At 37.6% G+C, this 14,727-nt stretch overlaps 1 protein-coding gene across 1 annotated transcript; it reads right to left on the reverse strand.

Annotated features, from left to right (window-relative positions):
* Nucleotides 1-7,160: 7,160 nt before the first annotated feature.
* On the reverse strand, nt 7,161-12,815 carry LOC149961896 (uncharacterized). Its single transcript, XM_090171307.1, has 2 exons — nt 12,711-12,815; nt 7,161-9,593 (listed from the first exon to the last, which is right to left on the reverse strand). Exons 1-2 carry the CDS (start codon nt 12,736-12,738, stop codon nt 7,636-7,638), a joined length of 1,986 nt encoding a protein of 661 aa, XP_090027433.1. The 5' UTR covers nt 12,739-12,815; the 3' UTR covers nt 7,161-7,635.
* Nucleotides 12,816-14,727: the final 1,912 nt, after the last annotated feature.

Consider the following 14,727-nt stretch of genomic DNA (forward strand, 5'->3'; position numbering starts at 1 on the left):
AACGGAGCGGAAACGGACGGAAAATATTGACGATAAATGAAACGGAGCGGAAACGGACGGAAAATATTGACGACAAATGAAACGGAGCGGAAACGGACGGAAAATATTGACGATAAATGAAACGGAGCGGAAACGGACGGAAAATATTGACGATAAATGAAACGGAGCGGAAACGGACGGAAAATATTGACGATAAATGAAATGGAGCGGAAACGAACGGAAACAACGGAAAAGAAACCAAGCGGACCGGAAACGGATATATGTACCATTCCGGGAAACAAAACGGAGCGGAAACGGTATGGTATTTTCGCTGCTCTGCAGCTCTCTAGTTTGGTTTGGATGGTTTCTTTTCGTTAACGCTCGGGACAGTTTTAACTCAGTTTGATTGGATATTTCGTTATTGTAATGTTTATGTGTAGGGTGTGAATGTTGAGTTTGTGTTATGACGGTTGTGGGTGTTGAGTTTTTTTTTGTTTGTGTTATGACGGTTGTGGGTGTGTTGGGCTGTTGTGTTTGTACGGGCATTTTCTCTCCAACTTCTTCTTATTGACTTTTGGGATGGACTAAGTGCTGAGTGTTATGGCAACCTCTCAACGTCCAATGGCAGGGTTTCCACCAACTGTTCACGATATTCGTCTGAAGCCCGGTTCACACTATACAATTAATTGGGCCACTTAATTGAAACCAACTATTTGTAAGCAAGAAAATTTAATAGTGTGAACAGAAAAATTGTAACCATTGTTCCAACCTTTTCTGTTCACACTGTACAATTTTCTAGCTTACAAGTAGTTGGTTTCAATTAAGTGGCCCAATTAATTGTATAGTGTGAACTAGGCTTTAGTAACAATTTGCGATTTATTGGCGATATTTATAAATTATACTAATCTTATATTTAATTAAATATTTATAAATTATACTAATCTTATATTTAATTAAATATTTATAAATTATACTAATCTTATATTTAATTAAATATTTATAAATTATACTAATCTTATATTTAATTAAATATTTATAAATTATACTAATCTTATATTTAATTAAATATTTATAAATTATACTAATCTTATATTTAATTAAATATTTATAAATTATACTAATCTTATATTTAATTAAATATTTATAAATTATACTAATCTTATATTTAATTAAATATTTATAAATTATACTAATCTTATATTTAATTAAATATTTATAAATTATACTAATCTTATATTTAATTAAATATTTATAAATTATACTAATCTTATATTTAATTAAATATTTATAAATTATACTAATCTTATATTTAATTAAATATTTATAAATTATACTAATCTTATATTTAATTAAATATTTATAAATTATATTAATCTTATATTTAATTAAATATTTATAAATTATATTAATCTTATATTTAATTAAATATTTATAAATTATATTAATCTTATATTTAATTAAATATTTATAAATTATATTAATCTTATATTTAATTAAATTTTTATAAATTATATTAATCTTATATTTAATTAAATATTTATAAGTTATATTAATCTTATATTTAATTAAATATTTATAAATTATATTAATCTTATATTTAATTAAATATTTATAAATTATATTAATCTTATATTTAATTAAATATTTATAAATTATATTAATCTTATATTTAATTAAATATTTATAAATTATATTAATCTTATATTTAATTAAATATTTATAAATTATATTAATCTTATATTTAATTAAATATTTATAAATTATATTAATCTTATATTTAATTAAATATTTATAAATTATATTAATCTTATATTTAATTAAATATTTATAAATTATATTAATCTTATATTTAATTAAATATTTATAAATTATATTAATCTTATATTTAATTAAATATTTATAAATTATATTAATCTTATATTTAATTAAATATTTATAAATTATATTAATCTTATATTTAATTAAATATTTATAAATAAACGGATGGGTTTATCAACCAAGCGTTCTCCAATTCGAGCAACGTGACAGGGTTTGGCAATAGGGCGGTAATTGGCGGGGTGGTCACGGGCGCCAGCTTTATGAATCGGAGTGATGTTGGCACTCTTCCATTGCTGGGGTACAATCCCTGTAGTGAAACTCATATTGTACATGATGCATAACGGAGAGGCGAGCGCATTGGCTAGGATTTTAAGCAGGAACGAGTGTAGCCCATCGGGGCCAGCAGATTGGGTAGAGTTCAACAACAGTAGTTGTTTGTGTACAAGAAAAGGAGTCGAGAGAAGACTGGGCACTGCCCGGGGTGGGAGGCACAGTAGAGGGCGAAAATGATTGTTTGACAGTAGAAGAAACAGAGATGAAATGGTCAGTGAGGATAGTAGCCATCAAACTTGAATCAGTGACAAGTTGGCCATCAGAGGCCTTCATCGCTGTATACACTGTTTATAAAACAGTAACTAAACTGTGGACATAATATTTCAAAGTTTGTCACTGGATTGTTTGTAAAACCGACACCAACAGTACATTAACCGTGAGGCACTGCTGAAAGTCCGTCAATAAACCGTTTAAAAACCGCTTTTAATGCTTTTCGAAAAGTGTAATCGTTACTAAAAATGACGCGAGTGACTGTTTATTGAACAGTAAATAACGCTATTTAAACATAATGATTCAAATTCTGTCATTGGACAGTTTTGAGAACAGTTAATAAAACCCTTACAAACAGTAAGGTCATTTGTAAAAACACCGTTCACGTGACTGCTTTAAAAACAGAAAATATCGATTAAAAACATAAAACCTTGCAGTTGGTTTAACAGCATACTGTTAGTCCCAAATATAGCTGTTATATTAAAAAAAAGTTAAGTGCCGCTATTGTTAATGCGGTAGTTACACTGTTTAATTTACTGCTTTTGCTGACACCCACGAACGCCAGTAACTGCTGTTATTTTAACGGCGTTTTTCCCCAGAGTGTATTGTAAGCTATATCATCAAGTGGCCTTCTTCGTGAAATCACCATGAAGTGGCATTTCTTGATATTAAGCTCAATGTTGTTGGCCACACCCCAACTGAAAATACTAGTAATGCTATCTTGCAAGTTCAAACGGTCCGCGGTAGATCGAATTGCGAGAGATATATAGCTGTCATCAGCATCCTGATATAGAGAACATTTCGAAGTCAGCACAGACGGCAGATCAGACACAAAGATGTTGAAAAGTAATGGTCCTTGAGGCACCCCAGAAAGAACTGGACGGTACGGGCTGAATTCGCCACGATAGGTCACTCGTTGAAAGCGATTGGATCAAAAATCTTGAAGCCAACGCAAAACCTCTGCACTGATCCCAAATCTTTGTATTTTAAAAATAAGTCGCATGTGGCCAAAGGAGTCAAACGCTTTCGACCAATCAAAGCGGGTTACGCTCATCGGGAACGGAAGACCACTCGTGGAAAGATTGCAGAAGCTGGTGCGTACAAGAGCGACCCTGCCGAAATCCATACTGCGAGGTAGGTATTACCGAATTGTCTTCCTGGAACTTGTTCAGTTTCTCATAAATTATCGATTCCAGTAACTTTCCAAAGACAGAGGTGTGAGATATTGGTCGGTAATTTTAGGGCTCATTACGTTTGCCCGACCCTTTGAAGACTGGCACAACATTAACAAGCTTCCAACCCGAAGGTAGAGAAGACATCGAGAGTGATAAGTTAAAAATCTTCACCAGCGGGTCAATTATAGCAGGAAACATCATCTTAAGAAGCCTAGGCGTAATACCATCTGGCGGCCTAGAGGCCTGCGCCGATCTGATATGGGTCGGCGGCGGCGTTTGACCCAAAATATACCGGCGGCGGCGGCTTACGCCGGCGTTTAGGCCTACGGCGGCGGCGTCTTCGGCGAGGCCAAAATGACCGGCGGCGGCGGCGTACGCCGGCGTTTGTATAAATTTTAGAGCTATTTCTTGTAGCGACAGTTTAAAAAACACGGCCCACGAGGGGTCGGAGTGTGCAATAACTGGTGGCTTTACCGGGGCGTCGGGGTCCGGCTCTTGTAACCCAGCACGGGTGGTGGCGCACTGGGAGATGTTAGCTCCGTCCAAATGGTCCTATCTCCACCTCCGACTTCGGTCCGGTGTGGGCTGGTAACTGGGCTTCGGCCCAGGCTAACGGAGAGGGGCCGGGCAAACTGGCCGTCTCGGCGGATTGCTTTGCCTGCTGTGGGGCTGCGGGCCTCCGTATGAGGGCACGGCGCCCATCTCCCGGCCTTTTGGGGTTCCACGGGGATTTCCGGTGCCAGCTGTGCCGGGTTATGCGGTCTGCCGTGTGCCCGCCGTTCCCCTTTAGGCGCTCTTTCCAATGGGCTAGGCTCTCTACCTTTCTAGGTAGGGTGTCGGCTGGCGTTGCCAGAGCATCCGCTCTTATTCCCACTGCTGTGTGCGAAGTGGCGCGTTGGTCGGCCCTTTGCTGAACCTTCTGCTGGGTTGAGCGGCTTGCGTCGAAGGTGCTACCGTCAGTAGTAGGGTTCTGCTACCCATGTTGGTTTTGTCAAATGTCCGGGAGTGTGGACGCTGGCGTAGGGCATTTGATGACGGACCTCCGGTGGTGTGGTTTCAATCTTACTGGTACACCGGGCTATAAATCTGATGCATGATTTTATTAAAAACAGTTAAAATTTACATGTTTCCGAAGCTTTGTAATTCAATCTGTAAAATTATTCAGTTTTCAAAATACCGCTTGACGAGGGGTCTCGAACCCGAAAGCTTCGGAAACATGTAAATTTTAACTGTTTTTAATAAAATCAAGAATACCATGAAGTATCAGTCATGCTTTAAACAACTATTAAATTCTTGGACCCCCTTTGACGAAATTCTGGCTACGCCACTGACGCTCTGAGCCTTCCAATCAGAAATAAATCCGAGTTACGAATAATATAATTTTTGCTGCCGAAGGTTATCATCGCACGGTGAACAAACATTTGGCTATTTTGATATGTTATTTTCCATTTAAATAGAATTTAAGATTTTATGATGTGATTTTATAAACGTATTGGACGTCTAAAATGCAGTATATCAAATGCTTCATTTATTGAAATTAAAGTAAAAAATTATTATCAGTCTCGGATTGGCCATATAGGTAACCTGCCCGATGGCGTGGATCCCATGGACCGTTCACGAAGTGGGCCTCCGTAAACATGGTAGCGTTATAGTTGTTAAAGCTGGGACTCTTAGTCTCCTAGCAACCAAAAAATATTAGACCCAGTCCGCCACTGATTATTATAATGCAATTTTAGAAAACATATCGATAAACCAAGCAACATTTAAATTTAAAGATAATTAAAATGTGGATAAGCCTTGGTTATATTAGTGACTCTCTCTATAGCCAAGATAGCAATGCTGGAATCTATTGACGCGAAGTGAAAATGCTATGCGTCGACCGAAATCCGAAAACCAAAATTTGACGTTCGACGTCGTGTTCCAATGTAGTTATTTTCGCGTAAATGAAAACCAAGCTTAATATACCAAAAAAAGTCTATCGGCGGCGGCGGCGGCGGCGGCGTGCGCCGATTTCCGAACAAGCGGCGGCGGCGCGATCGGCGCGTTCAAAATTATCGGCGACGGCGGCGTTTAGCGGCGGCGCAGGCCTCTAATCTGTCCCACAGGCTGATCCATTCTTCAAACGTTCCAAGGCCAATGCAACATCTGATGCTTCTACTGAAGCGAGGGGAAAATGTTTGTCTGATGTCCCGAGGGAAGGCAGAGTTAAATTAATGTCTGGTGTGCTAAAGCTGCGGTAGAAGTAGTCTCCAATGACCTTAGCTATGGCCAAAGGAAAAGATATTTGCCCATTCTGTACTTTAAACGACCTCGGCTGTGGGAGGGTGGACTTCGAGCAGACGAAACTCCAAAACCGCTTAGGACAAGAAGCAATGGTATCATGCAAATTGGAAATAAACATATCATATGCACATCTGGTCTTTCTACTCAATGTGTTGTTAAAATCGCGATACTTCTTCCAATCAAGATGTCTTTGTGACTTTTTGAAAAGCGTGTTTTTTCACATGGCTCGCATGGACCAGATCAGCCGCAATCCAGGGCGAGTGCTTCTTCTCACGACTGCTTTTACTCGGAATATAACGCAAAAACGCATCCAAAAAGAGATCTGGCCAATGTTCCCAAGTTATGTCAATATCACTTGAAGAAAAAACAATGTCGCGGGGAGCATAGTTCACGGTGTCAGCAAAGGTCATACTGAGACAGATCTTTGTAGTTAAGGAGAGTAGACGTGCCAAATTCAGATATCCAGTAACCACAAAGTGATCACAACCAAGTAGACTGGCCAAGTCAAGGAAATTTTCTCCGCGTGTGGGATTTGTGACTGACTGTTGATACTAATATAGTAAAGCAAGGTTCACATAAGTATATAATATATTTTGAACCGTTGAACTTAACTAAACTAATTTGTGAATAGGATATTTGTCATTGATCTTGTTTATTTTTCTAGGGGTACAATGCTATTTTTAAGGGCGCACAGAGCCTTTTAGGGGGCACAAATTATTTTTGAAGGGGCAAAAGCCCCCTCGCTAACTACGGGCCTGGGTTCCGGTATAAAATAATTATTTGTTAGTTACGCTAATACAATACTACTTAGAAAGGGATAAATTGTAATAGAGAAATCGCTTTTAAAAACTAAGTTTATTTCACCCTAATTGAGGGTTTGAACAGAAACTTTAACCAGTTCAATTCAAAATTCCAGGTAAATTAAAATGAAAAATGACTTAATTTGTAAGTGAATCTGAGAGTACAATAAGTATTCTTTATTTGAACACACAATTTCCAAAACATACAAATCACATTATTTACAAGATTAATAAAAAATAAAATTTAGTCATTCAAGTAAATTAGGCAATTTTGCGTATTTTGTATATAAAAACACAAAGCATAAGTTACATAATTTATTAAGGAACTTAATTTCACTTTTAGTCTAAAGACTGCAGTTCTAAAAATTGCACTAGCAAATAACCAATAAAGGGTATCTAGTAATAGTGTTTTTATTATAATAATATTAAGTTAGGCAAATATTATTGTATTATCAGCTAAAAATATACCACGTGAGATTTCACACTTAAAAGTACCAAGTACAAAATTTATTCCACTAATATTTTTATTTGGCAGCAAAAAACTATAAAACAATTACACATTTTTAATTTATAAAGGTTTAATTATTTCTAATAGTAGAAATACTATTATTAATTTATAGTGGTTAATTTTTAGACATAAAAATCACAATAACTAATAATAATAATAATAATAATCAACTAAGCTAATGCCTTTAAACAATCATTTCGAGTGACATAAAAGTAGAAAGAACAAACAATCTGTAGGAACCGGGATGAGGCAGTTCGCGAAGTGCAACAGCGGGTTTCAAGGTGACTTTCGTCCACTTGTCCGAATGAAAAAACGTCGCATTGAGACCACACAATTGCTCTTCCCGAACTGTCATCAGCTACGGGCGATAACCAAGAACGTATCCAGGCTGACCACTGACCTCTAAACCATTTATCTCCCACGATATGTTAATAATACAGTCGCTCAACGTGACGGCATCGCTGATGACGTCACGAAGTTCGATCATATAATTAACACATACATTTTAGTCTGTGCTAATCAAAAACCTTTAAAAAAGCATCCAGTAACCATTCCGCTCCTTCAAAGACATTAAATACAAACACATGACGTCTAGTGAAGTCTTTTTGTAAGAAGATAACATATTTCTTCGCGAATCAACGGCATTGGGCATGACGCCGCAACGCAAGCAGTTGCTGATGTAGTCCAATATATGCTTAACCATATAGGCTACTTGTTCATGGTGGCTAAACCGAAAGTGCTCCGCGTTGTTCAAAATGGCCGCCTGGCAAATTACTTCCGTCAGGGGCACCTGCGGGTTACCAACCAACGCAACTTCAAGAATATCAAGCACTCGATGACGACAACCATGGTCGTAATCGTCCATGGAATTAAGTTTATTCTGCATTTCTGTTTCTACAACTTGCCTAAATAAGGTACTGTCCGAGTCTTTGGCCGGCGTGAGAATAAAATGCGGGCTTTTTTCGAGGACAATAGATGGCAGGACCTGCATTTGGAAATGGTCCGCGTAGCTCAAAGCCACTTGGATTTCTTCCGTGATTGCGTCATTCAGTTTAGCCGCGTCTAAAGACTTGGTTCCCTTCCTAACGTACGTTCGATGGACTTCGGGCTGAAGCGAGTCGTCGCCCTGAATGACGCGAAAAGCGGTGAAGCCACGATGGTCGTCGATGGGCCCGGTTCTCAAGAACGCCAACTCGTCGAGGCTGAACACGACGGCGACTTCGTGGGCGTTGAGAACCGATACATCTTTAAACTTCAATTTCAGCCTTTCCTGAATGTAGTGATTTTGGAAATGCTGTTTTAAATTTAACACGTGATTCAGGCTATCAAAAGTCGCTTCAGCTTTACATTTCAAATTGCCTATGACCCTATCTAGAGAATCTGAGGGGGCTTCGTAATTCAGAGCGTTTAATTGAACGAAGTCATCGTATGACTTATTAACGATGATGTTATTGAGATATCCGGAGATAAATTTCAAAAGGGGTTTATCAACTCGGTCAAGCAGGTTGCAGTTCCCTTCGAAATATCGGGGCAAGAATCCACTTTCAAACCGGTCTCTGAGAAAGACGAGGTACCGTCTGAAGACGTGGGACAGAATCGCGTTTGGACTTTCTTCCTGCCAGAGCCAAAAGATGGCGTTCTTGTAAGTGTAGCTGTCGATTTTAGACAAAGGTGACGTCACCTTCTCTTTACTGGAGATGGCCTTCATAATCCGAAGTACTTGGGGAAGTGTTTGGTTGCTATTCTCGATTTGCTCCATCAAATCTTTCTCTTCCAGGGCGTAGGATTGTCTCCAATGTTCTTTCTTGGGAACCAACAACTTCGTACCATCTCTACCTCTCATTTGCAGAGTCACGACCAAATCCAAGGACATCTCTTCGCCGCTGACATCGTCTTTGACCGTGACTGTCAGGGCTGGACCGTTACTGAGACAATCTTTCAGGTCAACTTTCAAGGGCAACGGGCTGTATTGCATAGGTGTTGCTCGCAATACCTCGACCATAAAACCCCCAATTTGTTGGTAGAATTTGGTGGAACTCAATACCTCGAATATTTGATCTTCGTGCGATACATTATTGCAGAAACGTTTCGTGAACTCTGTGGCGTGAAGGGAATCCGACATGGCCCTGACGACGTCGATGTTCAGGTACCCAGAATTGCGGCTGTCCTTGTCCATGACGGTGGTGGTCCATGGGCGCACGTCATTTAAGTCAAAGACGATCATGACGTCGAATTCGTCGGGATGGCGTACTTTCAGGTTTTCGAAGGCGCTTCCAGATTTTATGACGCTTTGGAATTTGACGCATTGGAACTTCCGGTTGGCTATGGGACTCTGGAAGGCGTCTTCCAAGATCTTCGTGACGCGATCAATCAGACATTTATGACGTGCCATCAGTTCCTGGTTGTATTTGACGTCGCTGTTGACGTAGTTGGTCAGTACATCGTTCAGTGGGTCGTCCTCAGGGACTCCGCAACTGAAGAGTTTCACTGCAGGGTTGGAAAAGAATGTCACTAAATAAGTTAAGGTAATTACAGCTTATTCATAATATCTTATCGTTAAAAGAATGTTTAGTTGTACCGTGAGTTTATCAAAATAATGTTTTTCGAAGAAATTTGGCAATAAATGAGCGTGCGATTATAGAAAGACCTAAAGGTGACGCCTCATGTTTTAATTTGATTGATTAATCATTAAAAGTTATACAACTCAGATGATAATGTTTTTCCAGATAACTTAAGAGGGTACTTTTGTTACCACAGAATAGTAAAAACTTTTACCCTCACGGCTATAATTCTTTTTTGGTTTGTGTTAAGAATAAATTATTTAACAAAGCACTACAGAAACCTCAAAAAAAAATTGGACATTTGTAGTCTATTTATAGGAAAATATAGGATATACTTTTGCAAAATATAGGATAAATGCTATTAAAATGACAGGGAAACCTAACTTTCAAGTACTTGTGAAGTAAAAATCAAAGGTTATTAAAGGGAATTTGGTTTTGCGATTGGTTTGTGTGATCGCAGATTTCTAGTATTTATAAAATTAATTTTTACTTAGTAGATTTTGAATCAACATAGCGTAGAGGAAAAACCACCAATTTGTCTTCCACACCAAAACGCGTCCAGCCGTTAGAGGGCGCGAAGCGCGTATCGGAACTATTATTAATCCAAGATGGCTGGTTCTACTCGCGCCTTTTTCGTCTATCTCGCTTTTCTCTAGATTTATGGCGCGTCAATCCGGCCATATGAAACGAGCTAACGAAAGGAGGCGGGAAATGGGGGTAGAAGGCGCCAAAACTAAGGCGTAATTTGAACTGGAAAGAGGCGAAAAGGAAAGGATAGCTCCTAAGGCAGACCAGACGACTGACGGAGGGGCGGGGGTAAAGGGGATCCGTTTTTTGATATGGATGTCTTTTAAATAAATTTAATGAGTTGATGATGATTATTACGTAATGAAACGTAATAAAATTATTTTTAAGTTAAGTTTTATCTACTCTAGTTGTAAAGCAAATACTTTCTTAAAGCAACTGTCGGCTCTATCATTGCCACCGGTATTATGAAAAGGCCCCTGTTATTAGAGATGGCCATGAATCAATCTGATTCTTCGAAAAAAAGCGACTTTGGTGGAGAGCGTGGTGCCATCTATTAATGGCAAAGGAAGTTAAATTCAAAATAGCCAAATGATAACGTCGTCATAGAGCATTTGTAGAGTATTATATTTCGACAACTTATACTTTATTTAGTTAGCTTTTACATAAACTATATATCCCATGTAAAAATTATTGTTTAAAATTACTGTAATTAATAAGTCATTGACCAATTTACAAACGATCCAATCAACGAGAGGGGTACCTATAAGTACCCGCCTTTTGGGTGAAAATGTAGCTTAACTAACTTGTTTTGATTACGACGATAGCGAAATCTGTTGAATAAGGAGCTTCTTGACGTCGAGCCGACACTTGCTTTAAGCTAATCTACGTTTTACATGATTTCATTGGAAAAATTTTCCCAATGGTATGTTTAATAATTTAAATAAAAATAATATAATTTATCTTTTATGATATAAGTAAAACTATGCATAGTTTGCACCTAAGGGTATTGCTATGATCTCCATGGAAACCGGGAGGGAAGGTAAAAAATTCAAACCATTTCGCGTGTAGCTTCTAAAGAGGTAGCCATATTGTTGGTAATTCCACCAAAGTGACAAAACGAATGAAAATTAGATTTATGCTTTCAAATTTTACATTAATATCGTTTTGGGCCCGGGTTTTTTAAAATATAATCGCAAATGACGACAGGATTATCTACGAAAAGAAGTTTTTATTCTTGTTGCAAATATCTATACTTGGAACTGCGCCATAGATGACGTAGGGATGCAAACTTTCCCCTTTCAACAGTCGAAAATTTCCCGCCAAAACGGAGATTCGTACACGGCTCAAAAATTTCCCCTGTATTACTCCGCCTGACGATTTAAAAATTTGAAATTAAAATCTAAAGGGTGACGTTAATTTCCAGTTGTTGGGCTAATAATGATTAATTTCCCGTTAACGGGATGTTTCATCTAATATTGAATAACCCTCGACATTAAACAACAGTATCGGAGCCAAGTACAGAGTCATCCTTTACAGCCCCATCAGGTGAGGACTCACTTTTTCACCGATTAGATTAGACGCTCCCCCCTTCAAAACCACAAATCAAAACTAGGCCGTTTAAATACGCGCTGTAAGTTTGTAGCGAGGTTGGTTGTTTGGCGCTGTTAAACGCCGGGCAGAACTGGGCACGTCTGCGCTAACTCCACCCCCGTCCTTTCCCCAGCAGTCTGCAGACGAGGAGTGAAAATAGCAAAGATGGTTTCCCTCTCTAACCCCCCCCCCCACCCTATTTCAGAGTTGGTCAATTGTTACTTAACTACTAAATAGAGTACAGGTTAAAATGGATATTTGCCAAAAACTTCAGAACTCAGTATCGGTAATCCCAAATATTTACTTGAATATAAGTCTAATTATTGAAAACGGCATTTCGAAAGCAAAAATATAACTTTCAAAGCAAACTATTTATTATTTATTATTTTTACTATTTTGTTATTTTAGAAATTTTCCAATATGATTTCTGATGTTCGACTAATATTAGATTAATTAACGTTTTGGGAACAAAGTTTCGCAGTTAGGATTATGGAGCAAAATGCGTTGTAGGGTGATTCTCGGTGCTGTTAATAGGGATGACGCAACAGAAATTTACATTTCTAAGTATATTTCATATAATTCCCTTAATTTTTTTAAAATTATTATACATTTATATCGACCTAATTTTTTGCCATATCTTAGATTTAGTAATTTTTAATTTGGTGTACCGAACTACCGATTCTAAAAATATATTTTCTAAGGGTTTAAGATTGTTCATCGAATGTCTGACCCCTCGCCTTACTTTTCGATTGAAAACACAAAAAGATCAGAAGTTTTATTTAAATTTTTATGGCCGAGACAAAGTTTGTGTAATCAAAGTACTTAATATTACTGAATAAAACTACCGTTCTACTGAAGTTCCTCGTTTTAATTATTATATAAAATAGTGCAAAATCGAAAATTTTAAATAAAAATAGATATTCACCTGTGATGTTTTGAAACAAAGATCCCATGATGCGACTACACCTTCTTCTTTCGTGATCTTACGCGGCTCTGACTTGCCAAGCTTCGCGGATGATCGTTCGATAGAGACACGTAGCCTTTATTGGTTTATCCTCAGTTCAGTCAAGGTTTGAGGCCTATCTCAGTTCAGCTAGCGTATAGTCTCGTTCACGGAGACACTAGCACCATCTATTAAAGGAATTTCACACTCAAAATACTCGCGTAAGATTAAAAACTAACGTTTTTTTACGGAAATCAAACTGTTTAAGTAGAGCCAAAGTTGTCTCCATAGCGGAATGAGGAAACCAGGACTAAATCTGATCCTTTATAAGGATTCCCATCCAGCCGAAAATGTTTCGGGAACCTTTTGGTAATTTTGAATAAAGTTCCCAAAGAGAAAATTTACCGTTCGTTTGTGGGCGTTATTGAAATTTACCATTGCGCTTACGGAGAAGTTAAAAGCTTGATTCATAACCTCAGTTGAAAACAAATCTTAAAGGGGTCGTCAATGATGTTACAGATGTAAATAACGTTAAACACAGAAAAACTTTTAAAATCGAGATTAAAATTATTTTAAATTTTCTAACCTTTATTTTTGTTCGATAACCGTCTTACTCAAGTACAGAACAAGATGGCCTACTCATAAGCGTCCGTTTTCCTCGAGTATAAATTAAATGTATTTTCAATTAAGGCTATGTATAGATTTCCCCCTTAGGCTAGGTAAGAAGATTGCCCCCCCCCCCCCAATTTTGTTTGAAGATTAACCCCTTAGAATATGTAAAAAGATTGTACCGCAGACTAGGTATGAAGTTTGCCTATTTTTAGACTTTGTTTAAAGATTGGCCCTTTAGACTTTGTGGATAGGTTGCCCCCTTTAGACTTTGTGGAAAGATTGTACCCTTTACACTATGTAAAAAGATTACCCCCTTTAGACTATGTGGATAGATTGGCCCCTTTAGACTTTGTGGAAAGATTGCCCCCTTTACCCATGTGGAAAGATTGCTCCCTTTAGACTATGTCTAAAGATTGATACCATTTAAGATATGTGGATAGGTTGCCCCCTTTAGACTTTGTGGAAAGATTGTACCCTTTACACTATGTAAAAAGATTACCCCCTTTAGACTATGTGGATAGATTGGCCCCTTTAGACTTTGTGGAAAGATTGCCCCCTTTACCCATGTGGAAAGATTGCTCCCTTTAGACTATGTCTAAAGATTGATACCATTTAAGATATGTGGATAGGTTGCCCCCTTTAGACTTTGTGGAAAGATTGTACCCTTTACACTATGTAAAAAGATTACCCCCTTTAGACTATGTGGATAGATTGGCCCCTTTAGACTTTGTGGAAAGATTGCCCCCTTTACCCATGTGGAAAGATTGCTCCCTTTAGACTATGTCTAAAGATTGATACCATTTAAGATATGTGGATAGGTTGCCCCCTTTAGACTTTGTGGAAAGATTGTACCCTTTACACTATGTAAAAAGATTACCCCCTTTAGACTATGTGGATAGATTGGCCCCTTTAGACTTTGTGGAAAGATTGTACCCTTTACACTATGTAAATAGATTACCCCCTTTAGACTATGTGGATAGATTTTCCGCTTTACACTATGTAAATATATTGTACCCTTTACACTATGTAAATAGATTACCCCCTTTAGACTATGTGGATAGATTGCCCCCTTTAGACTTTGTGGAAAGATTGTACCCTTTACACTATGTAAATAGATTACCCCCTTTAGACTATGTGGATAGATTTTCCCCTTTACACTATGTAAATATATTGTACCCTTTACACTATGTAAATAGATTGCCCCCTTTAGACTATGTGGATAGATTTCCCTCTTAAGACTATGTAAATGGACTGCCACATTTAGACTATGTTAATATATTGCCACCTATAGACTATGTTAATATATTGCCACCTATAGACCATGTGAAAATATTGGCACCCTTTAGTCCATGTATAAAGATTGGCACCCTTTAGACCACGAGGAAAA

The sequence above is a fragment of the Leiobunum rupestre genome, chromosome 1 (genome assembly GCF_980474605.1).
Source record: "Leiobunum rupestre chromosome 1, qqLeiRupe1.1.hap1, whole genome shotgun sequence".
In the NCBI taxonomy this organism is placed as follows: Eukaryota; Metazoa; Arthropoda; class Arachnida; order Opiliones; family Sclerosomatidae; genus Leiobunum; species Leiobunum rupestre.